The sequence below is a fragment of the Erpetoichthys calabaricus genome, chromosome 2 (assembly GCF_900747795.2).
Source record: "Erpetoichthys calabaricus chromosome 2, fErpCal1.3, whole genome shotgun sequence".
Lineage (NCBI taxonomy): Eukaryota > Metazoa > Chordata > Cladistia > Polypteriformes > Polypteridae > Erpetoichthys > Erpetoichthys calabaricus.
This window is the reverse complement of record NC_041395.2, coordinates 291,415,844-291,443,428: the sequence shown is the minus strand read 5'-3', so window position 1 is coordinate 291,443,428 and position 27,585 is coordinate 291,415,844. Positions and strand designations below refer to the sequence as shown.

General features: G+C 38.0%; 1 protein-coding gene across 1 annotated transcript in view; it reads right to left on the bottom strand.

Moving 5' to 3' along the window:
- Positions 1-689: 689 nt before the first annotated feature.
- Positions 690-27,585, bottom strand: part of gfra1b (gdnf family receptor alpha 1b) — a 306,740-nt gene continuing 279,844 nt past the window's right edge. The window contains exons 8-9 of the mRNA XM_028795763.2: positions 14,529-14,576; positions 690-3,927 (exon numbers count right to left, since the gene is read on the bottom strand). Coding sequence (XP_028651596.1) covers positions 3,772-3,927; positions 14,529-14,576 — 204 coding nt within the window. The 3' untranslated portion in view covers positions 690-3,771. The remainder of the gene's footprint in view (positions 3,928-14,528; positions 14,577-27,585) is intronic.

Sequence of the window (27,585 nt, the reverse complement as noted above, 5' to 3'; positions counted from 1 at the left end):
GATACAATTAGAAAAATAATCTGAAAGTATTTTTGGAAACAGCGCATTATATGGCAGTTACAGTATATATAAACAGAATAAGCAGAAATACTAAACAATAATCTCTGATGTATTAAGTTTTACGTATATATAAAAATAGTCAGGCTCTGCAGTATCGACATACTCAATGGTGTGGTTCAGAATATCATATGAAAAGACATTGACACGATCCGCCATTTAACATCAAGTACACCTGAAAAGATCATCGAAAATATTTAAATTAAGAAATCAGGATATACTTTAGAGGATGTTTTTTTTTTCTGCAGCTCATATTTATTTCCACTCTAGTATTTATAAAACACAGTTAATTGTTCACTTAAATAAAACAAAGCACAGTTTTAAATTGAGTTTACACTTTGGTGTCACCCTATTCTTTAAAATGTGAATTCCTTTTAATTTACTTGTAGCTTTTAGCAGCAGGCAGTAGATTAAAACACAAAGAAAATAAAAGAGATGCCTTTGTTTTGAAAGGAGGCATTAGCACCTCATGTTAACACTTTTTCTTATAATTTTCTGCCCAAACTATTGAATGTGCCCATCAAACTTCATTTGTCAAAAATGTACAACCTTCCCCGGGGGGTTGGGGGTAATGGGGGTTTTATGGGGGCGTCCCCTTCTGGGGTTGGCCAGTCTAACTGGTTTGGTTAATGTTTTTATCAAGACCAGTTTTAGCTGTGGTTCAATGATGCGTGTTATAGTTTAGGAATTGGTGATCGATTAAACAGTAACTTACAATAAAACAAGCATTTGGTTATTTAAAATGTCTTCAGCTTTAATCTGATTTAATAGGCTGTGAATCAGCAAGGGACTTTACACATAATGATATAAAACAAAAACACGAACTGAAATTTTTATTGGAAAGGCTTATTTAAAAGAGAACTTTAAAGAAAACTTGGCTATCCCCTCATAGGTTAAGAAAGTAAGAGAAATAGAAGTAAATGTAATTCATTAGACTGCATCCAAACTGTTTTTCTCCAGCATACGCACACAGACAGCATACTGTCATGGCATCGTGTGCCGCTCAAGCATAAACCTTCATTTTCTACAGACTTTAATTCCATTACAGTGTGATGAAGGTCAAAGCCTGTCCAGTTGGCATCGAGTATAAGCCTTTGATGGGATGCCAACACACTCACTCGACTTAGAATTGCCAGTCAGCCAAACCAGAACACGTCTGGGACTGTAAAGCTACAGTAGTGCTGCTGTGATGCCCGTGTGTCCAATAAAAATGAATAATTTTGGCATTGTTTCATTTTTTGGGATATTACAGAAATGTTTTCGTATATTAGTAAGAATGAATTTGTTATAAATTCTTAATTGTGCAGCTTTTGTTTTTGGACCCTGCTACTTGTACTGTGACAGAATTGGGGGCTGACAAGACAGCAAACCTGGACAGGACATTAGTCCATCAAGGGGAATACTCCTGCAGATAGCAGAACATAAAAATGGGTGCACTTCTGACAGACAGCGACTAGGTTGGGCATGAAATGCTCAGGCTGGAAGGAAAAAGGTGAAAGTTAATTCCATGCCTCAAAATAAAAAGAAAGTCAGAAGCACGTTGCTTTGGTTTTTGAGCCGCACTCTGCATGCCTGACGAGGCCTCAACAGTTCAAATACTGTAGGCTATTGTGTTTGCCGCGCATATGGGCCTGCCAAACAGCTGTAATGTCCATTGACGGGACTCATCACAAACTGAGCCGGTTGAGTTTCTGACTTTTTTGTTATCCAAAGTGGAATTAACTTTGCACTTATTTTTTTTCTTTAAGGTACATATGGAAGCAGCCCTTCATAAACCGATTTTTATGTAATGTATTCTAAAAGAATACTTAGTTTCCCGATATGTTTAGGTAAGTATAAAATTTATTTAGGGATTATTTATTACGTTGCTTACTCACAACAAAACAATTCTCTGCTGTCAGTCAATCTTTCACCCTTATTCCCATTTCTAGACCAGTTCAGGGTCCCGAGGAACTGAAGCCATACCCAAACACCCAATGGTGTGAGCCATATGAGGACTGGACACTAGTCTATCAATGAAGCCACACTATGCCAATTTAGAATGGCCAATCCACCTCACATGGCATAAGGAGAACACCATATTTAAAAAAATACGCTGTGGAAAACCAAGTGGCTTGAAATAAAATATAGAGTTGCAAGCCTGAAGCAGTGACCCTAATGGCTTATAAAAACACATCTGGATGGAATATTAGGACAACCTAGCAATGACCTACATGGACTGAGTAGTGCCTTGTTTCTTATGTTCTCATTTTTTGTCACGTGTTTTATGGTTACTGATCTACAGCTCCATTTGCTGCTTCATGTGTGATATACTGAATGATGTCATTTATAACTTAGAAAATATTACATACATATTTGACAGTAAAAAGAAACGCTGACTTACTGAGGAATCTTATCGATTTCCAGGCCTCACAATCAAAAGGAGAATCTCTGTGACTCTTGAGTACACTGCTTTGCTGCACTTGTGGTTCAGTGTGGCCAAGATGTAGCCATTTATATCACTGTCCAGTTACAAAAACTAAAATTGTGATGAAAAGCAGCTCAGACTATAACTGGCCAGGTATGGAGACGGCCAGTGTCACTTTACTCAGAGTAGCTGTGTTTTCGTCACAGATCTGATGCTGTAGCACAAAGAGATGTTTTTGTAATACAGTAAATATTAGAGACTGAAGAAAGGAAACACAGGCTGTTAATCTGCTAAATTCAGAGTAAAGGCATGAGCTATTGGTTATAACACTGCTTAAGATAATATGCTGATTAAACTGTTGTTGTAGCCACTTTAAAAGCTCTCGCTCGGTGTTAATCATGAATATATATTTGTATTTTTTAGTCATTAAGCAAAGTTTGTAAAATCAATGCATCTTTAAACAGAACTCTTATTTCCCAATTTCCTTTACAGTTAACTTTGTTATCTCCCAGTTAAAGAAACGTAATAGACAGGGTTATATTATTAAGGCTTGCCAATATTTGCTATAATGTGAAAAGCATAGTAATGTTAAATTTCAATACAGCAGTTAGGGATCTCTTAAAACATAAGAACAGAAGAAAAAGAAAATACTGATGTGACCTAACATTCTCTGGAGCATCTGTACAGAACCACTTGCAACTACATTAAAAGTAGAAGGTGGCTAGCGAAAGAGAAAATATATATTTATATATGTAATGTTTTCAACATTTTAGCAGTCCACAAAAAAAAAAGGGATAAAAGCCACAAGAAAGGCCCACTCACTAAGTCGTTCTCAGCGTGATACTACAGTTCTCCTGGACAAGTGAGTGCTTCCCCACTAAAATTTCTCCCCTCTCCCCTGCTGTGTTCTTCTTTGCTCACAGGTTTCAGAACAAAAGAAAAAATATTACACACGGACACCACAAACAAGGTTTTCAACGATAAAAATGCTTCTGTCCTTCCATTCTGAATCCTAAGCCAAGTTACTGTACAGTGAATAAAGAAATCTTGTCTTCATTTTCTCAGCTCTCCAAAAGACTCCACATGTCCACAAGCCATTCTGATTTGGAATGTAGCACTGCATCAAGTATTCACATAGCCCCAAAATACCACAAGAAGCTTTGTTTTAATGAATTCCAGTTACAGTGAGACCACTTCAGGTGCTTCACATACCCTCTACAACTGGATTCTTGGAACAAATACAACAGGAGACTGGGAACAGACTATTTGTTTTAACAGGTTCATTATGTTTGTTATTATGAATGCAGCTATAATGTTTTAGCAGAGTCAACAGCCAGAAGAGCAGAGTGCACCACGGCGATGAGAATGAGCACCAGGGTGCTCAGATAAAATGGTGTTGCAGCTCTGCAGGAATTTTTTGACATGATGAGATCTTTGGATCCGGCTTCCTCATTGGGCATGACCTGTAAAAAAGAAACACAAAGATGGATCACCATACGCCGTCAAAGCTGAACGCTTCCAATGAAGTGTTGTTATTAAAGCTTTTAATACCAATTATTAACAACCATCCTTCCCATCAACCTTTTCCTTTTCTAAAATTCCCAATACAAAAAAAAAAATTCAGCATTTCTTCTACCACTTTAAAGTTAACACGACTTCTGATATCTGCTACAAGAATCCAGGGACAGATCTACTACGAAACTAAGGAAGCTTAAACTTCCACACCTCCAGTCCTCCCCTTCGACCTTAGTTAACATTGCTTAAAGATTTTGGGTGCCTACTGTATGAGAAGCATTTTTAAAAAATAATATTAATAATATAGTGTAATTCAATAAAATTAATAGTCAAAATAAAAGTTAAAAAGGTTATTAAAGTATCATGTAGGCTAGCCATAAATGAAAAATGCTCAAGTTATTATTATTTTTTTTTGTTTTTATAAAACTAGGGGGCTTCACCCCCTGCTCGCTTTGCTAGCCCACCGACCCCCCCGCGCTATGCGGTGACCACTTCGCATCTCTGCCACTCGCGTTGTGAAGAGGGGGGCTGAATGCACCCCAAGGAGACGCGATCGCTCCTCCAACACCCCCTCTTAAGCGGTGATACAATGGGAAACACATGCAGTTTTTTTTTTACCACATCTTTGCTCGATCAGCTGCTGCTGCTGCCGTGCCGCGTGATCTACATTTTGCGCAGCGCACTTCTGTCATATCACCTATGTCCATATATTCAATCTCTTTTCGCTTTTACATTTTCATCAATATCACATTGAATTTTGATTCTGTGTTTGGAATTACATTGTGACAACGCAACGTATAACTGCCTGTGAGTGATTATCATTTCTTTCTCTCTACAAGAAATGTGTCTGACATAACTGCGCAGGACTTTTCCAAATCTCTTTGCATAAGCTCTTGTCTCACAGGACATCCGGCCCCGGGCGTGGTTACATCACTTGGTACAAAGGCTTGTCTTGTGGGACGTGAAAGTATCCCTGAGACAATCACATCTCGACACCTGCCAAGATTTTTTTTTAAACAGAGAGATGCGCTTCATGTAATTTGTATTATCATAGGTATCTAAATTAAAAGATAATATTGACTGTGGTCTTTTCTCTGTTTTATTTTATCATTTTATAATGCTTCATGCATGAATGCAACATTTCCCTAATTTTCATCCCTCCATAAACTCAAAAACTATAAGGCATGGGAAAGTTTTATTCACACTAGTGATTAAGAGCAATTGTAATCAAAATCTGAGGTATAGGGGTTAATGTTTAAAAATTTGAGGTGGGCTGTTGGGGAAAAACCTCTTTGAAGAAGATAACAGTGGTTACCCAGACCTTGTTGCTAGTTGTGAAGGTTCAAGCTTCAGGGCCCCAAAAATGTAGTTCCACCACTGCAAATATCCCCCACCCTGTAGCATTCCCCTAAAATCAATTAGGTATCTCATGCTAGCTGCTGCCTGAGGTCGGTATGGAAGGTTGGAACAACAAATACACACTTTGAAATTTAAACTAGAAATTATATTTCATTTTAGGAGAGGATGGCTTAGCCCTACACATCAGAAACCTAATATACTCTAAATGGATGTTCCTCTACTAATTTTATGAATCCAATTTTCCATTACATAGTGATAGCACTGGGCACCATTCAAGAACTGCTAGGATTGGTCAGTCAGGAGACCAGTCCATCACATGACATATTTAGCACATACAGTACCAGGGCTAATGTGTTATTGCTTGGTAAGTACCAAACTGATTTTCTTACTCTGAGCAGGGAAGACTTTAATTATGCCAGAGAAGCCATGGGTCTGTTGGCAACCCACCATAAACTGGTGCTCTTTCAATTCTGATTCTCACTTCTGGAGAAATTCCTGCTCTACACAAGAGCAGGGCCATACGTGATTCATTTCTTTATGGTTCTGTTCATTCAATACCTTTATAATTCATGTATAAAAATGGGTAGAATTTTAAGTATTAAAGAATAACCAAGACATTATAATTATTTTAACAAATATTTCAAAGTGTTATTGATCAATTCATGAATGAAGTGGGACCATTTTTTAAAATCTTTTTAAATATTTTATTATTTCACTAATTTACAGCTCACTGTTTACCTAAATGTGTATACATAATGTATTTACATAAATTTAAATCTTAAATAGCTGAGGCAAAACAAAAAATTCAACATGTGTGGGGCTGGGGAAACAATTTTATTAAAGAATAAGATCTATTATGACACATATGAATATGAAGATGTGCAACTAACAATCTATGTTTGCATTTACCTATACGTGAATATCAAGACAAGCAAATGATAACCAAGGCTTTGTGAATCTCTGTATTAACATGATTAATCTGACATTAATTTTTTCAGGCTGTTTGTACTGTACTTAATTTTTTTCGGATGAGTAGCTCACTCCTCTTAAAGAAAATAAAATACAAAATGCACTGGCACATTGTGTAAATCAGTCTATAAGAATACAACTACACAGTAAACCCCCAACTTTTCAAAACTGTTGTGTTTTGATTTTTTATTTGTTTTGCTTTTTTCTGACAAATTATACTCTGGGAATTATGTATGATCAGACCCCCGTGACCCTGTAGTTAGGATATAGTGGTTTGGATAATGGATGGATGGAATTATGTATGATTGTGTCATTGTAGATCTGATATTTAGTTACAGATAAATACAGATGACCTACAAAAAAAAAGGAAGCAATACATTCAATGAGAAATACAAACCAAAAGGAAAACACTATTATTGAGATCATTAAACAATTATTATCCCGTCATGCTCAAGGTCAAGTGTAAAGTGGTGAATCGACAAACTGTAGTTGCTCTTTAGGCGGGGTACCTTGGCCCTAAAAACTGATTTTAGCAGCTTTCAGAGATGACTGTTTGTTTGGGCACATCTGGCAGGGATTTCAGTGATGGAGATAACTAAAGTTACTGATATTTCACAAGAAACAATGTCTACATTGACTTTGGCATGGAGATCACACAGACAAATAAACAGCAGTTAAGTGCAAATGCTGAAAAAGTGCCAACTCCTGGACTGTAAATACTATTTGCACTAAATGTCAAGCAGACATAGAAAAGAAGCTCTGGATCATTTTGCTATAAACGACAGTGTTACGGCCTAACCAGGGCTTTGTCTCTGGTCTCTGTTTTCTTTTAGTAAAAGTATTTATTTTGTTGTTTTTGTCAATGTACAGTATGTATATGTATATATTTGATTTACGTTAATATCTTTGTTAAGTCCTGTTATTTGATATTTTCATTTAGTCTGTTTTGAATTTCAAATCATTGTGTTACTTTTAAGCATGTTAATTTAGCTTTTAATTGACTTTGATCTTGAATGTTGAGCCAAAGGGGCCTAAGCAACTTAAAGTTACAGCTGTGACTGCCAGTAATCTATTTAAGGACCTGAGGTGCCTTAGTCTAGGACTGAGGCATTAGATTTCAGGCTTGTGTTCTTTAGCTCCCATCCATTCCTGAATTATACGTCTCGTGGTCTTCTGACCTTTTTGTCTGTCTCTTTTTTTTAGAGTGTATACCGCAAGCCTAATTCAGAGTTTTGGGGCTAGGCCTGTTCAGAGTTTTTAGACCTGACCTGTTGCTTCAAAATTTATTGTGTTTTTGGACCCAGATTAAAAACAGCCAGAATCTAAGATATGAGGTGTAGTTCTAAGGAATGAATAGGTGACAGCTCTAGGAACTAATTGGGACCAGGGGCCTCATTTATAAAACTTTGTGTGGATTTGAGCATGAAAATATACATAATCCAAACAAACAGAAAATTTCATATGCAAAAAAAAAGAAACAAGAAAAAAAAATATTTATAAAACCTGGCATATGCACATTTCAATGCAATTTACCCTTTAGAAATCTCAATCACCTTGTGCATTCGTGAGCACCCCTCGATGCTAATCAAACTCATACATATGCAATCATGTGTTCATTGGCTGATAGAGCAGCCTCCCTCCTGACACTTTAAGAGCATTTGGCTGCACTCCTCAACTGATGCGCACAAGATTATGTACTGCATTCTGGGAGTTCAGGAAAGGCATAAGGTACCAGTGTCTGAGTGGGTAGCCATTATTACTTGCCACATGTAATGACATGATTGCTGATACAATGAATAGCCCAGAACATATGAAAAACTGAGGGCACAGGCAGTTACTTTACCAACAAGCCAGACACCACATACAGTACTCTCACATCTGCCAAAGCCAGCTTGCCTGAAAATTAATCAGTCATGGGTTGACATGGAAAATGGAGACATGATGTTTGTCAGTCTCATCTGCTGAGTGCCTGACTGGTCAGTGTTTGAAAAATCCTGTGCTGACATTAATGAACTGACAGACACTGTGAGCTGTTACATACGATTCTGTGAGGACATCATAATACCCACGAAATCAGCCAAAATATACCCTAACTGCAAGCCAAGGATTACCAGAAATCTAAAACAATTGAAAACCAGAAAAAATGGGGCATTTCAACATGATTAATGCAACAGAAGAAATTACAGAAGGAGGTGAAACGTGAAATAAAGTAGGCAAAGCTAAATTATAAGGACAGGATGGAGAATGAACTGTAGACTTATAACATAGGCTCATTATGGAATGGCATGAAGATGACAGCTGGCACTCAATCAAAATCAATAATCGAGTTGAGCAGGCAGGTGTCAAAACTGACTCTCAGTTGGCAAAAAAAATGAATGAGTTCAATTCAGGGTTTGAAACACAGGATTTTGCTTCAGACAGACCTTCTTTGACCAGAAAGATGTCACAAAGGTCTTTAAACAGACAAAAATAAAAAAACCTCAGGTCCAGATAGAATAAGTGACTGTCTTGCTTCCTTACTGTGCAGAGGACCTCTCTCCAATATTCGACTCCATATTTGAAATGTCACTGGATTTACAGCAAGAGGCCCAGCCTACAGTAACATTGGCAAAAAGTGCACACCCCAAAGCATTAAGTGACTTTTGAGCAGTGGCAATAACTTCTCATATCATGAAAATCTTTTAAGAAGTTAATTAAGAAACAACTACTTAACAAAACTGAGGCTCTGCTGGACCTTTAACAATTTGCATACAGAGCAAAGACACCACAGCGACACTTTTGAATTCATTGTATGAGCACTTGGAAGGATCAAAAAGACATGCAAGTTTGCTGTTTATAGACTTTTTGTTAGCTTTTAACACAATCCAGTCCCACATTTTAGTTGAGAAACTGATTGATCAACTCTGTTTGGTCCCTAACCTGTTGGGGTGGATTCTGGACCTTTTAACAAACAGAACCCAAAGAGTGAGTGTCAATGGCTGTTTCTCTGATAGCCTACGTACATCTGTGGGCGCTTGGCAAGGACGTTGTTTATCTCCTCTTTTATTTAACCTGTATACACATGACTGCAGGAGTTTATACAAGAATAGACACCTCCTGATATTTGCAGACGACTCTGTCATTATAAGTCCTCTGCAAGATAAGGAAGACAGCCATAGACCTATTGTCAACAAGTTTGTACAATGGTGTAATCACTCTAATTTACAACTTAATATTTCTAAGAGAAAAGAAATAGTTGTAGATTTCAGGTGCTCTCCACCATCCACTGTCCCAACTTTAATTAAAAGGGAGACAGTGTGGATGGTAGAGCAATACAAATATCTGGGAACAATCAATTGATAACAAACTAAACTTTGACCTTAACACAGCGTATATCTGTAAAAAAAAAAAGGCAGTCACGACTTTTCTTTCTTAGGAAACTCAACTGCTTTAAAGTAGACAAACCATAATGACACTTTTTTTATAAGTCCTTTATTAAATTCATTGTTACATTTGCTTTTATCTGTTGGTTTGATAGCCTCAGCAATAAGAACATAAATCATCTTAACAATATTATAAAAATTTGCAGTAAAATTATTGGCTCACAGCAGACCTCTATCACTGAAATGTGTTGCAAACAGGTTAGAAAGAAAGACAACTCAATTCTGTCAGACAGTAGCCATCCTCTCTGCTCTAAATTCAGGTTGTTGCCATCATACTACAGATTTAGGTTTCCAAAGGTAAAGAGCACCAGATTTAAGAACTCTTTAATTCCTAGAGCTATAAGCATTTTAAATTCTGTTACTTACAGGGATGCTGCTCAATGTGAAATTCTGCATTATTATTTTGTGTACTGTTGAAAGGAATTATTCTTCTTTGTATTGATCTTGAGTGTGTGTTTATGCAATAACACTGGTTGTCAAATGTTGTGTCTCTGTTTATCTATTGTATCTCTGTAACAAGGCCTTCTGTTTTTGTACTTTCCTGCTGCAAACAAATTTCTCTTTGGGATAATAAAATCTACCTAAACCTAAACCTAAAATCACATATGACTTATTTGTTAATGCAGTGTAACAGCTTACAGTTAACAAAAGCAGCTTCCTTCTCGCTAGATGCCCTTATTGCAATATGAGTGCAGTAAAGTGGATTAATTACATTAGGAGAACCGGACATTGATGCAAATTGTCTTTTTATTTTGACAAAAATATGTTATGTTTTATGTATATACACTCACACACTATGAAAACTGGATGTTGTGCATCCTCAGTCAGCTAATGGCTTTCAGCACAGCTGGCATGATAAAGTGAAGCTTGATTGAAATACAGTGGTGTGAAAAACTATTTGCCCCCTTCCTGATTTCTTATTCTTTTGCATGTTTGTCACACAAAATGTTTCTGATCATCAAACACATTTAACCATTAGTCAAATATAACACAAGTAAACACAAAATGCAGTTTGTAAATGGTGGTTTTTATTATTTAGGGAGAAAAAAAAATCCAAACCTACATGGCCCTGTGTGAAAAAGTAATTGCCCCCTGAACCTAATAACTGGTTGGGCCACCCTTAGCAGCAATAACTGCAATCAAGCGTTTGCGATAACTTGCAATGAGTCTTTTACAGCGCTCTGGAGGAATTTTGGCCCACTCATCTTTGCAAAATTGTTGTAATTCAGCTTTATTTGAGGGTTTTCTAGCATGAACCGCCTTTTTAAGGTCATGCCATAGCATCTCAATTGGATTCGGGTCAGGACTTTGACTAGGCCACTCCAAAGTCTTCATTTTGTTTTTCTTCAGCCATTCAGAGGTGGATTTGCTGGTGTGTTTTGGGTCATTGTCCTGTTGCAGCACCCAAGATCGCTTCAGCTTGAGTTGACGAACAGATGGCCGGACATTCTCCTTCAGGATTTTTTGGTAGACAGTAGAATTCATGGTTCTATCTATCACAGCAAGCCTTCCAGGTCCTGAAGCAGCAAAACAACCCCAGACCATCACACTACCACCACCATATTTTACTGTTGGTATGATGTTCTTTTTCTGAAATGCTGTGTTCCTTTTACGCCAGATGTAACGGGACAAAAAAAAACTTCCAAAAAGTTCAACTTTTGACTCATCAGTCCACAAGGTATTTTCCCAAAAGTCTTGGCAATCATTGAGATGTTTCTTAGCAAAATGTTCTTTTTGCTTAACAGTGGTTTGCGTCTTGGAAATCTGCCATGCAGGCCGTTTTTGCCCAGTCTCTTTCTTATGGTGGAGTCGTGAACACTGACCTTAATTGAGGCAAATGAGGCCTGCAGTTCTTTAGACGTTGTCCTGGGGTCTTTTGTGACCTCTCGGATGAGTCGTCGCTGCGCTCTTGGGGTAATTTTGGTCGGCCGGCCACTCCTGGGAAGGTTCACCACTGTTCCATGTTTTTGCCATTTGTGGATAATGGCTCTCACTGTGGTTCGCTGGAGTCCCAAAGCTTTAGAAATGGCTTTATAACCTTTACCAGACTGATAGATCTCAATTACTTCTGTTCTCATTTGTTCCTGAATTTCTTTGGATCTTGGCATGATGTCTAGCTTTTGAGGTGCTTTTGGTCTACTTCTCTGTGTCAGGCAGCTCCTATTTAAGTGATTTCTTGATTGAAACAGGTGTGGCAGTAATCAGGCCTGGGGGTGGCTACGGAAATTGAACTCAGGTGTGATACACCACAGTTAGGTTATTTTTTAACAAGGGGGCAATTACTTTTTCACACAGGGCCATGTAGGTTTGGATTTTTTTTCTCCCTAAATAATAAAAACCATCATTTAAAAACTGCATTTTGTGTTTACTTGTGTTATATTTGACTAATGGTTAAATGTGTTTGATGATCAGAACCATTTTGTGTGACAAACATGCAAAAGAATAAGAAATCAGGAAGGGGGCAAATAGTTTTTCACACCACTGTATTCCTGACCCATCATCCAGTGCCCTGAGAAGTGGCTACACGTAGACTATATAAACTACCGAAAGACCAAAAACATTCTTCAGTGCAATGGTGCAGCAATGGTCCTCTTAAAAGGGACCTGAAACACAGTCTGTACATCATATTCAAAGTTCATATTTAAAGTTTAATATGTTTGCATGTTAGCACACATCGTAATAACGGCTAGGTGTATAAAAATTCGTATCACCAAGCAATTATATCGAAATATTATAATAATTCATGTGAATTGTCATTTAGCTGTTTTTTCCTACTTTATCAAGGGTGTCATCATTTCACAGTTTCTCCAAAATGTTGCGTACACATGGGTCAGAGCTGCTGTTTCCTTACACTCCTGCCCGTGCATTAAGATCTTCGGACGCTAACTTACTCACTGTACCTAAATACAGGTTAGTAACTATGGGTGGCAGAGCGTTCAGTGTGATGGCCCCTAAAATTTGGGATTCTCTCACTCTCAGCCTTCGCAAGGAAAAATCTATTATTAATTGCCAACTCCTGTTAAAAACACATCTTTTCAATGAGTATTATTCTTTTTCGTGTATGTAATTTCTACTGTCTTGTTAATGTGTTTATTGAATTGTAAAGTGTCCTTGAGTGTATGAAAGGCGCTACATAAATAAAACTTATTATTATTATATTATTATAGATGCTGTAAATATACACATGTTCCCAGTCAAGTTTTCTTTTATAAGTTCTGACGTGGGGAGCTGCATACACACATTTTGAGCCTCTTTTTGTGCATACACAAGCTTTATAAATGGGACCCCAGCAGATGAAAATGTATGTCAAAAGAATACGCGAGAGTGAAAACCACATGACAAACTAGTGAGTGATAAAGCAGAATACCTGATCAAAAAGTCAAAATCTAGAATCTCAGCAAAGCTCTGAATTCCATAGGTTCAAAAGAAAGAGGCACTTGATTTGTATCCACAAACATTGACACTGATATACACGTGACATTGTCTTAAATAATGTCACACCAAGGATGTAATCTGATGTGACTTCACAAAAGTGAAAACAAATTCTATGAGATTAAAATCCCAGAGAAAATGGACCAAAAAAATGTATTAAGTCCTAAAAAAATCATAAAGGGCTGCAATAAGCGCTGATATGAAGAAAGCAAAATCAAGAGGAGTGTACTGAGAACTTTATGAATGCTTTAGTAGCTGATTTGGTGGCTTAAAGTGACTCAGTCAGTCAGTCAGTCAGTGTCCAACCCACTATATCCTAAATTAAACCTTTTTAAATTCTCTGCTAAAATGCCAGATCATATTGTTCACACATATTAAAACTGCTCACACAGGAGATCCCACACAACTGCTCAAATCACATATTCATGTAAATCAAGCAATGGCAACAAAAATGGAAGATAAGGACAAAAACCACTAATCAGAGATGCTAAGATTTTATTTCAAAGCCATTCACTATTATTACTGAAAGTGTTATTGATAGCTGAATTACAATTTACAAACACAATACCTAAAAAAGCTCTTTTCTTAGCTGTAGGTGCTAGGCCGCTTGTTCTATGTCTGAGGGCTGTATTTGTCAGTTGAATGGATGTTTTACAGGGCGTAAACACTGCTAAAGAAAGCTGTAAGGCTAGCCATGTGGGGGCATACAATAGGTGCAAGCTTCTCTATTACATGACACCAGATTGTCTGTTTTGAATAGAACTGATGTGATTAGTGATTAGATACAGTGCACTGTTGCATAGCTAACAAGTGTCTGTTCCACTGAGTACTGCATGTACTCCACATACTGCACTAAAAACTTAGTCATGTCTAAAATACAGGAAAAATACATCCATGTATATTTTTAAAGAATAAGTCAGGACAAATGATATATGGGACACCCCCGGGAAATATGAGATGTCTGGTCGCTTTAAACAAATCGGAAAAAATATAATGCAAGTCTGAGTGATCATATTTATCTCATTGTTAATACTATTACTTCCCCCCTGATGGCAGTGGAATTGTCCATAATGGCCGTGTGCCCACCTACAAGGCACAAGTCGTCAATCGATGCTTTGAAGACCATGATAATGATGTAAACCACATGCCACAGCTGTCATAGTCACCAGATTTTAGCCCAGTTAAGCACTTACTGAAGATGGCACAGGACCTAAGACAGCATTTTTTCAACCACCATCATCAACATAGAAAATGATTGTTCATAAAGAATGGTCTGATATCCTTCCATGCCAAGCTTACACTAAAGCTGTTCTGGTGACTCATGGTGATGACAGAAAAAAATGCATTTCAAACATTTTTCAACATACCTCACATATGGATGTGTCCAATGAATGATTCAATTTCAGTTTCTGAGCCTGTGTAGAGACAGAGAGAGACAAAAAAAAACCAGAAAGGTTCATCAATATTAATCTCAGAATAATCTTGAAAACCCCAGTGATCCTCCATTTACTATAACAATCCTTGATCTTAAAATGGATAAATTGCTAAAATCACTGGTGCATAAAAAAATGGAGTACCTGGGCATTTATGCTGATTTTGAAATTGACAGCTTGAAATGTTTACACAAGGGAGACACTGCAACTGTTGGTATTTGAAGTGTTAAACTGTACTCAATGAGACAACTGTATCTTCATTTGATATAACACTAAACAAGGAACATGGATGAGTACACATATTCAACATACTGTATCTAAAGGTTCAGTTGCTTGCTGCTGCTGAGCCCAGTGGCTGATCGAAAAGAGAAAAGTTGTAGAAACTGACCATCAGCCTTGGCTTACATTACATTGTATTGCCTATTTGCTATTTATAAAATACTTTAACCAGAAAAAACATCATTACTGCGTTCATTTTCAACTTATAGACTGGGCTTTTTCTTTTTGCGATTCTCACAGGGAGCAACTAATACATAGTGCTCCAGATTTATCATGTGGGGATTTTAGCCGATTCCAGCCTTGGTGGTTATAACAGAGGGATTAAAGTGACACATTCTTGTTGCCTGTGCCCATCACACATGTAATATGATGGTTACTGAGCTATAACGTCAAAACCTGACTTGCTGCCTTATCTCTAAAGACTCCCTCAACGCTGAAGCCCTATAAGCAGACTGGGGGAGGGGAATGCAGACAAAAAATTCTTTGAATACCTTCAGGAAATTTAGTCTGCCTCCTTTTAGTATTTGTACTGAAAAAAAAGTTATCCTTATTTAATTTATAAATCTTACCGTACAGATGCTAAGTCTACAATTTATTATCAGGCATTAGCAAACAATTTTTCAGGCTGGCTGACAAAATTATATCACATCACTGGCAACACACTGGGATGGACCTCATCATCCCTAGAGGGGTGTCTCTGAAGTATTTCAAATGCAGCCTTTGCTTTTAACACATTTAATGCAAATAGGCATTTGCTTGTACTATCTATATTTATTACATTTTTCTTCATGCCTTTTTGTTACTGCACAGAAAATTAAATAACATTCTCAATTCCACCTAATCCAGTTTAGGGCTGTGGGGAGCTGAAGCTCATCCAGTCTCCATCTCACCTAGCCTGCATGTTTTTCAGTACATGGAAGGAAAATATGAGTGCCCACCGGAAAACCCACACAGACATCAGAAGTACGTGCAAACTACACACAGACAATAACCACGCACAGAACTGAGGAATAGAAATTGCCAACCACTGTGCCACTGTACTACTCTGTAGAACAGTAATAATTCCGCTTATTTAGTAAGCTTGTTTTTTTCTCACAATAAAAGGTGCTACTGTATATAATTTTAAGACAAACTAGTATACTCAGTATGGGAAAGTATTGACAGCAATTGTGGTTTACAGAGATAAACCATTTCATTATTACCACATTTCATGCAATGACAACTGCTTTGTAAAGATCAAGTATAAGTAAGGAAGTAAATGCCATTCATCTAAACATTGGAGCCTTCAGTAACAACATGTATTAATCTGAAACAATACAAGGTAGGTGAATGGCAGAAGCAACATTTGACTCTGAAACAAATTTATGTGTTCAGTAAGACATGACAAAGTGATATCTTGTACTTGTAGCTTTATTCCTGTAGATTTAATGTTAAGTCGCACTGTCAAGACAGGTTTCAAGCGCCTCGCTACTGAAAGATACTGTCAGAAAAAGATTTTTTTTTCCCTTTTTGATAGGCATGTAGTCAACTGTTGACAGTTTTTGATCTTTTGGGGAAATTGCATTTCACACACGAAAAATGAACTGATCTTTTTTTAAGCACGGCATTGCTTAGAGAAAATTTGTCTTCCCTTCCTAGCTGAATGCCCAAGGCAGTTGGATTTGCAAAATTCCAAAGAAATTGGAGTAACGGACTGTGACTTAGTAATTAATTAGCCCCTAATCCCTGAGAAGCATTTTGGTGAGAAGCCTTTAAGACAAATTATTTGTAATTCAGTAATTTACTACTGCAGCCTAAGAACATTATTTAGAATGTATTCTCCTGGACATGTTTAAAAAAATAATGGTTTGGCAATTACAAAACAATGTTTTATTTTTACAATAAAACTTAAAGGATAAAACACAAGATTTTGGTATTTGAGACTTTATCCGAAAATTCTATTCTGTAATCTTTGAGCACATGACCTTTTTTGTTGATGTCTGTCAGGGTGTAAGTAGTTTTTCTCTTATCATTTACCATTGACTTCATGACTTCATCACCTGTGACTTCTGGTGTCTTGCTCCTTGTGGATCTGTGTGTTTTTGGGGTGCTATTGCACGTGCATGTATTTGCTTAAGAGGTCCTCAATTAAGCCATTATAAAAGACTAAGACACATTTACCGGACTTGTTGGCCCAAGAAGATAAGATTCTTGAACAATTGCACTTTGCTTTTTGGGTGTTGTTTTTTAATATTGATCTTCACAGACCTGGACAGATCCATCCTTGGGCAATCATATAAGCTTGACGTCTCAATGCATGCTCAATAATCCAGGTAAGGAAATTCTAGAAAGTTGATTCAGTTCATCTGGACATAGTTCTTTTCCAGGGAGATACGTTACATCACTCATCCAAGTGACTTCCTCAGCCTCAGTTGACTACAGGTTTCTCCAACCTTATAAACAGTACCTTTGCATAATGACCTAAACTAGCACCATTGATTAATGACCACTAATGACTGCATTCTTTTATATGAAACCATTATAAAACACACATAACAGTATCCCCACCTTTCCACAGTTCTGGGATGCATGAGAAAGTGACAAGAAATACGTCACTACCTAAAGTCCACACTAAGGCCGATGCAATGTGGAATGAGTTGAAGTGTGCTGTGCCTCACACTTGAATAGTTTTGTAAGGGGTAATGAGCAAATGTGGCAAAAATGGCTTCTAGGACAGTAAAGACTGGCATACCCAGTTTAGTCCTGCTAGGCAGCAGTAGGTACAGATTTCATTGTTGCCAATTTATTCATGAGACCTTGCCATGATTCCTTTATGAATTTTATAAATTAGCATTAACATTTCTTAGTGTGAACAGGATCAATAACATGCTTGCTTTTTTGGGGTAAATTTCAAATCTCCCTGTAATATATATGTTGTCACATAATTTCAGAAAAATGAGCCATGTTTAGGACATTTTTTTACTCATTCCATTCTAAGATAGGGCAGATTAATTTTAAAGATCTGGTATACAGTATGTATAAATTATATTTTTAGTACTTATTAGTCACAGTTGTGCTTGCTCTGGACCATCAATACCACTCAGATTTTGAACATGAGTTGATCAGTTTAGCTCCAGTAAGCAGCCTAGAAGAACATCATGCATGGCTCAGGCAAATTGGTGACTGGCAGATTGTCATACAGTAAGGTACAAGTACTGCAGTGACTGATTCAAATATAGTACAATCGTCATGAATACCTGTTACAACTAAAACACAAACCAAGGTGAAGGACAGGCAATGGACAACACAGGGCAACACAAAGCAGAGCAGCAGTGATACAATTCAAACAAAGAGCCTCCTACATGAGCTGTCATTTCAAGAATCTCAATGGCATCAAGCCTCAGGGCTTCATGACCAATATTGCTCCAGGAAAATCAGGATGTAAGTTCCAAAAGGTAATGAATATAATTTCATTTTCATGAATGAAGGCTATTAAACCGTGGAAAATCTAAACCATCAATCAAATGATTCACAACCCAAAATGAGCAAGACAAAAACATTCTTCTTGGTAGATCATCTTTGCTTACTGCTCACAATGAAAATGGTTCATTTAATATTTTGTCTATATTCTTGTTATTATGCAGGAAAAATATTATGTTCAATAAAGTTTAGAGCATTTGAGCATAAAAATGACAAACAAAAATCTCATTAAGTATCGCATTTAAATCATATTGTAATTGTTATGATGTTCAGGCCTAATAAAATGTACTAGATACAAAATGAGGACTAAACATCCAAAATGGATCGTCAGACTTTTCTGTTTGCAGGCTCCAAAATGAGGCCTACCTCCTAAGTCTAGCCCCAAGTTTCTTCTGAGTGCAAATATAGCAGATAGGCCTTTCTCCAAATCATAACACACTAAAAGGGTACAGCACTGACTGATGAAAGATGTCTTTCCTGTGATTCGATATGATGTCTTAAAGATCATAACTAGTAGTCTATCTTCGGCTACAGTTGCTTGTGCTTTCAAACACGCAGTTGTACATCCAATCGTGAAAAAACCTGATCTTGACCCTGCCGTCTTCTCCAATCTTCGTCCAATTTCCAAACTACCTTTCCTGTCAAAATTACTCGAAAAGGTAGTTTATGAGCAATTAATTCACCACCTACAGGACCATCAGGTAATGGACCTTTTTCAGTCAGGCTTTAGGCCCCAACACAGCACAGAAACCGCGCATTTACGTGTCCTAAATGATGTCCTTTTGGCATTGGACTCAGGACTCTACGTGATTATGGTTCTTCTCGATTTATCTGCTGCCTTCGACACAATCGACCACGACATCATGATCTCCCGACTCGAATCCTGGGCTGGTGTATCTGGCTTAGCCCTCGACTGGTTCAGGTCATATTTCTGCAACAGGACTCTTAGAGTCATGCTAGACGATTTTTCATCTGAATCAGTCCCACTCCCATGTGGTGTCCCCCAGGGTTCCATTTTGGGGCCACTACTTTTTTCAATTTACATCCTGCCTTTAGGTGCAATTTTTAGAAAACATGCAATCTCGTATCACCTATATGCTGATGACTGCCAAATTTATTTCTCCCTCAAGTCAACTGACTCCACTAAACCTCTTCTCGACTGCTTATCTGACATTAAGAACTGGCTGGCTGTAAACTTCCTTCACCTGAACGATTCAAAAACCGAGGTCATTGTTTTTAGTCCCGACCGCAAACAGACCCTACCCCTTGGCCTCGACTTTCTTCCCATTCCAGTAACTTCGTCTGTTTCCAATCTTGGAATCAAAATGGATATGGTCCTGAAAATGGATGCTCAAGTCAACAGCACAGTAAAATCCTGCTTTTTCCATCTCAGGCGAATTGCCAAACTTAAACCAATTCTGCCTTACCACCTCCTGGAATCAGTAATCCATGCATTTGTTACGTCCCGGCTCGACTATTCTAATTCCTGCCTATATGGTATTAGTAAAGCCACTCTTTCGAGACTCCAATTGGTTCAAAATGCGGCTGCAAGGCTTTTAACTGGAAGCAGCAGAAGCCAACACATTACACCGATTTTAAAAACCCTACACTGGCTGCCGGTTAGCTTCAGAATTGATTTTAAGATACTCCTCTTAACCTATAAGTCACTAAATGGTCTAGCCCCTGCCTACTTGAGTGTCTTGCTCCATCGTCACAATCCCCCTCGTGTTCTTAGATCCACAGATCAGCTGCTCCTAACCGTTCCCAAGGCACATTTTAAAGCTTGTGGTGAAAGGGCTTTTTCTGTCTGTGCACCCAGGCTCTGGAACTCCTTACCTTTAGTGGTTAGGCAAGCCGCTTCAGTCGCCACATTCAAATCACACCTAAAAACGCACTTTTCACATTGGCTTTTAATTCTTAACCTGTCTTATTTCCACTTGCTTTTTGCTATTTCTCTGTTTTATTGGGTCCCCTGACCTGTTTTTTAGTGTCTCTGTTTTAACTCTCTCTTAATGTTTGTTTTTAATATTTTGCTTTTAGTCTTGCTTGTTTTAACTGTACAGCGCTTCGGTCAGTTGTAATGCTGTGTTTTTAAGCGCTTAACAAATAAAAATGGTATGGTATGGTATAACACACTAAAAGGGTACAGCACTGACTAAAAACAATTCCTAATAATTCTTAAGTAGAATTCAAAAAGAGTAAACAATAAAAATATTTGATCCAAAATGATCCAACAAAGGAGTTTGAAAACTTTAAAATTCTAACAGAAAGAGAAAATAAACAAAAAAATACCAATAGGATGTGCCTAAAAGGATTAATTCTAGAGCAAACAAAACCAGTCCATATGCCCAGTTTGTGATCCACAATACTAGAGCAAAAGATCAAGAAAAACAGAAAAATCCAATACTTAATAAGACAATGAATACAACATCAAACTCAAGTCATTTTGAAGAATCTGCCTCTCTGCCTGGAATATACACGCACAGGGCGGCATCCCACTATAATGTCACACTGGCAACACTCACTGAAACTCTACATAACGGGGACAGGGCAAATAACTAAATAGACTAAAACAGAAATAAACATAATATATTGTAGATAATTCATGAAGAAAGCAATTTTCAAAACTTAACATATGAAATTTGAAAAAAAAAAACATAATCTGTGAAATAATATGCACAATAAAATATTTAAAGAATAACAAAAGGGTCACAGAAAATTAAACTACAGACATGACAGTATTAAAGGTTGTAGAACCAACCACAAGGATAAATTACATTAATAATCAGCTGCACAGAAAAGCTTTTTAGATTTTTAACACCAGTTCTGACTTAGGAATGGATGAGTTAAGTGAACTCGATTGCCTTCTATAAATATCTATCTATAATCATAAAATGTATTCATTGTAAGATACATTAATTCATGGAGCAGACTGGCAGTATGGTAATTATTTTGGAGGTGCATGGTTAATTCAATTTGAAAGGTAACACTATAATCCAGTAATTTAATAGTACTTGTTATTGTCTGTTTACTGCCTTTCTTTCACAGAGATTTCTACCTGAAACTGGAAGATACCTGGCTCTTATAATCTGACCTTGTGTAACACTTGCCATTTTGACTTGCAAAACCCTGGTGCATCATTTTCCTGAAGATCACTCTTTTGTTATCATTTTTTCATGCTAACACCAATAATGGCTAGGCGTGTTCTACACCTTATCAAGGTTATTATAGTTGTGCCTTTTATATTAGTTTTTATTTGTATACTTTTTCTGACAGTACTTGGAAATTCAGTTTGGTTTTAGTTTTCCTTCATCATGTATTTTTAGTTTTAATTTAGTTTTTATTTCACAAAGACATTTTTATTTTATTTTTATATCTATTAGTTTCAGTTTTAGTTTTAGTAATTACTAGCTGTCCCCTGCGGCTCTACCCGCGTAGTAGTGAAACAGGACAAAAATTTTTTTAAATGTAATTTGTATTGAGAGGAATTTATATTGATAGCTTTCATATCCGAGGGCCTCTTTAATACAATATTTTTGGTTTTGCTATCAGGAGCGAGAATGTAGCTGTGATCTTTTTGCCAAAAATGTAAAAAGTTGTCAAGATATCTCTGGCTAAGCGGAAGGCAGGTAAGCTCCAATGTCAAATGTTGGCACTGTATCTGATTGTGTTCACCTCTGATGGGAGACTGTCCACCGTGAGGGGAGAAGAGCATGTGGCCATGATATCTCTTGCTATGAATAACTACCCTCTAAAGCACATGTAGCTGTGATCTCTCTCTCAAAAATGTCAAACATTACTCCTTAACAATCTCTAGATGATAATGTCTCCTGAAGAAACAGGTATCGCTAGCTAAGCGGAGGCAAGGTACGCTTCAAAACATGGCCAGAGGTAGACTGACTTGAACGGAGGCTGGCACGTGAGTGAGGATGGCCCCTCCCAGCTCCCTACTCCTGAGGTTATGCCTCCCCCTCTCCTCAGCCTGCAGCCTCTGTCTCGGATTCATGTGAATAAATTGCTGCTGCAAGCGAACTCTGATACTTAGTGCGATGGGAAAAGTTGCAAAATCAGCCAGAATGTTCCAGCAAATTATAGAAAAAAACCTGATCTAAATCTGCTAAGTAGTTTTCTCATGACAAGCGGAGAGACATACATACAGAGAGACAGACAGACATTGGATTTTATATATTGTAAGAAAGGCGCTATATTGCGCTTGACCCGACACAGATTCACACGGTGGCACGTGTAAAATAAAACAAATATTTATTTTTCTTCACCTGTGGGGCAAGTCTTCCCCGTAAATCCCACAGGCACAACACAGTCCTCAGTGTACAAACACACAAAGTAAGCACACCACACTCCTCTCTTCTGGCACCACCATTCCTCCCAAGCAACCTTGTCCTCCTTCACCCGACTCTGCTGGCCCCTTTTAATTGGGCACCCGGAAGTACTCCAGGTGTTTGATTGCCGACATCTGGCTGAAATTCCGGGTGTGGCGAAACTAATGCCCAGAAAGGTCAAGCAGCTCCTGCTGCAGCACCGCCTGGTGGCACCTGCGGAACCCAAAAGGGCTGCACAGAACTCCAACCCCCATGAAGCCCTGGGGAAGTCTGAGGCACTGCTGCAACCCAGAGAGTCTGCCATCTAGTATCCAGGGGGAGGTACTGGGTTTCCCATCCTTGCTCCCCCAGAAGATATGCTGCAGGGGCGTCATGGCCGGGTATGGGCCCCGGCCACCTGCCACTATATATATAGGATGCCCCTTCTACTTATGTTCCGGGGGAGCAGCCATGGACTCCTCAGTACCTCCCCCGGGACGCTTGGTGGCAGCTGCCCTGGTTGATGATGCCTCAGTTTCCTGCAGGGTTTCATGGGAGATGGAGTTCTTCTCAACCCTGGGGGGACCTGGGATGGCCGCCAGGGGGCGTGGCAGAGATCGTTAAGCCCAGCTGGTCTAATCATCGGCCCCACACGGGAGTGCAATTGGGAACAGGTGAGCAAGCACCAGGAGCACTCCCGGGAGGGCCATAAAAGAAGCCAGCAACCACCACTCAGGGCCAGAATCGGGAGGAAGAGGACGAGGTTGCCTGAGAGGAGTGGTGGTGTCAGCGGAAGGATTGCTGTCTGAACAATAAGGTACTTTGTGGCTGTGTTATACCTGTGGGGTTCATGGGGAAGACGTGCCCCACAGGGGAAGAGTGTGGACTGTGTTTAAGTGCTTGGGACTGTGTATTGCCTGTGGGGTTCACGGGGAAGACGTGCCCCATAAGTGAAGAAAATAAAAGATTTCTGTTCCATTACACTTGCCTCAGTGTGACTCTGTGCCGGGTCAGACGCTTATATAGCGCCTTTATTCACTATATATATATATATATATATATAATAATTTATTAGGTTAATATTTTGGTATTTATGTAATTGTTTTGTTGATTCGAGTCTTCTCGATTTTTCTCTTGTTATGATTTTATTTTAAGAATATTCAATGTATATATTTATGTTTTCATCTTACCAATACTTCTTTATCTTTCAAAGCTTCTTGGAGTTAGTTCTCAAGTTCTAAAGTCCTATGCTGACCAACTGTTACTTGTTCAGTTTGTCACTAATGCTGCAAAAAGTACTCGCTGCTGTGGAAAACATGCATTGTTCCTGTTCCAAAGAAGGCAGGTGCCTGTTTACCTAATGACTACAGATCAGTGGCACCTACATCTCATATCATGTAAACCTTTGAGAGGCTAGTCCTGGACTATATGAATCCTCTTGCAGTAGATCACCTGGACAAGACTGCAGTGGAAGGTGAAATTATATATCTGCTCCACCAGGCATACTCCCTCCTGGACAAAGCTGGCAGCACTGTGAGGATTATGGTATTCGATTTCTCTTGTGCCTTCAGTACTATTTAGCCATTCCTGCTAATGAGGAAAAGCTCAGAGATATGCAGATGGACGAGCCTATGGTGTCCTAGATAATGAACTATCTGTTGGGTAGACTGCAGTGATAGTCTAGGACTGTGTGTCTGATTTAGATGTGAACAACACTGCAGCACCACAAGGGACAGTCCCATCTCATTTGCTCTTGACTCTTCTCAGACTATAAATATAACACCAGGTCATATTACTTTCAGAAATTTTCTGATATTTTGGCACTTATGTGGTGTATTGAGATAGAGGAGAAGAGTAGTCAGGTGGAGAACTTTGTTTCTTGGTGTATAAAGAACTGTATACAATTTAACATCAGAAAAACCATGGAACATGGAACTATTCACTTTTGCTGTATCAAAAACCCTCCATGCCTGGTCACTATTCAGGGAGTGGATGTAGAGGTGGTGGATTGATACAAGTACTTGGATGTACACATCAATGGCAGACTGAGCTGGTCTTGTAACACAGAGGAAATATATGAGACTGAGCTTATGTAATGTGGTGTGCAGGACCAGTAACATTAATTCAATAGAGGAACACCAAATCAACAAACTAATTAAAAGGGCAGACTAAGTTATAGGTAACACTCTCAAATCCCATGAAGGCAGTAACAAAGGAGAGCCAAAAAATTATTCAGGAGAGCTATGTCAAGAAAAGCTATTTGGAGTCTTTCATACCAACGGCAATACATGCATAATGCCTCAGTGTGACTGGGACTGCCAAGTTGAAATTTTCTTTCTTTTTAGTTTTCTTGCTTTTTAGTTATTCTGATGTATATATGGGAGAGGTTTATTGTTCGTCTTAATATAATATAATATAATATAATATAATATAATATAATATAATATAATATAATATAATTTTATTTATTTATTAAGCTTCTGTAAGATGCCAAATTTCCCTCTGGGGACAAATAAAGTTCTATCTATCTATCTATCTATCTATCTATCTATCTATCTATCTATCTATCTATCTATCTATCTATCTATCTATCTAAAATGTTGAAGCAGAAGGACCCTGCTTAGTAAACTGTAAAACAGATGATACTGCTCCAACTACAGTATACAGAAAAGATGTTTAGATACTTTCATTTTCAGTTTTAGGAGTTATGTTTTATCTATAATATTATAAGCACAGAAGATGAAAGATTACATATGACATTGTAGAATGGAAATGAAAGACTGCAAATGAAAAAAGGCATTATATGAATATTTAAAGAGAACAGTCAGGGTAAGGAAGAGGGTCAAATGTCAAAAAGAACAAACAAGGAAGTTTCAAATACTAGACCAAAAATGATGTTCCCAAAGACTGACATAGGTCCTAAAACCAGACTTACAAACTTTTATCCCTAACTAAATTTAAAACATAGCCAAAATTGGAATTTTCCCGTATAGATGTTATCTAAAAGCTTGGATGTTCAGTTCTTATCATTATTACCATAAACAATATATCCGTCACCATGAAAATGAGATAGAAAACAACACGGTCCAGTACAAAGATCAAAATGATGTAATGATTTGAAATGTGTGAAGCAATAAAAACTAAATATTACACTCATTTTTATTATTATTTATTATTTTCATGCCGTTACTTTAAATTAGTGCAAGTGCTGCCATTTTGTGATCTCTTCCATACACGTTGCCACATTGATTACCACAACTTGTGTACTGTCATGTCTAATTGAAATGTCACTCGTTGAAAACATAGAAGTGTGTTATTCTCAACATCTGAATTTTTCAATAAAAATGAAAAGGAACAACAACTCATGCTTCTTTTCTGATTGAACTCATTCTGTTTCAGCCTAGTCCTACGGTGGGTTGGCACCCTGCCGGGATTGATTCCTGCCTTGTGCCCTGTGTTGGCTGGGATTGGCTCCAGCAGACCCCCGTGACCCTGAGTTCGGATTCAGCGGGTTGGATAATGGATGGATGTTTCAGTCTAAACCTCTGGCATTTGTTTTTGTGATTGTGTCTGGTATTTTGGTTTTGGTTATTTTGGCACTTTGATCCAGGTAACAAACCCCTGCTAGTTTGAGACATCTTTGCTCTCTCATCCTCCTGATCTTTTTTTTTAATTTATTCCATCAGTACACAAGCCTTTTTCCATCTCGTTTGCAGTAAATTCCTTCAAACACATGACACCTATGGCTCACAGGTGAAGCGTCCAGAGGCTAAATGCAAATCACAGCTAGAGATTGTCACTTGGAGGCACCATGCTTCCTGGAGATCTACATACTTAAATGCTCCAATACTTCTGTCACAATACCACAGGGTTGATTCTCACCTTTATTCAACTTCTGATCTTAACCATCATTTAGGGCCTCTGGCTCTTTCGTGTGTACAGAGGTCTTTTCAAGGTGCAGTTGAATAAAAGCTGCTACTGGCCCTGGCTAATTAGACAACATACAACAAGGGTAAATTCAAATCAGGTTACAGCTGGTGTACAAATAGGCAAAAATAAAAGCAGAGGGAGCAGGCAAAGACACAACTTAAACATGAAAACAATAAAGTGGTAATAATGTGCTTTTTTATTAACAATTTGTGGTGCACAGATATGAAACAGTTGGAAAGAAGCTACTCTCCTCATCTGTAATTTATGACAATTAATTGCAAATTGTTTTATCTGTAAAGAGTTTGCTTCTGTTTTTCTGATTGGAGTTTATTCCTCCTCAGTCAAATGCAAGTACTGCAATAGCAATAGCAGATCAAGTCTTAGCGGCTGAGGATAATAAGCTGGACTTTATGGTCATCATATTGGGTGATTTCAATAATTCAACTTTGGTATCTGAGCTCCCTAAAAACAAGCAGCTGGTCAAATGTGCTACTCGAGAGGGCCCACAGCTACATCACTATCTCAGATGCTTACCATGCCATTCCATGGGTCCCCTTGGGTAAATCTAACCAGGTCATGATATTTCTTGCCGTCTCTTAATGGAGATAAAATGAAATTGATTAAACCAGAAATTAAGAGTGCATAAGCGGACTATTGAGGCTGTGCAAAGAGTACAGGATGGACTGGACTCACCTGTCTGGGAGGTGCTCAATGAAGCCTGCGCTGGGTTACATAAGTATATTGGCTCATTTGCTCCTTACTCCTTCTTGCCAAGAAAGATGTATTTCAACAAAGACAATCATATGGTATAATAACAATGAGCCATGATTTTCTAAAGAGCTGAAAACTTAAAAAAAGCTAAACAGGAAGTTTGCAAATGTGAAAATAATCTAATTCACAAAAAAACAAAATATCAAACAGACAATGCAGTTAAGGATCCCAAAAGCAGATATAAGATCTATCCTTAACAGACCTGTTCCACCAAAAATTGCTCCTCTGCCTGA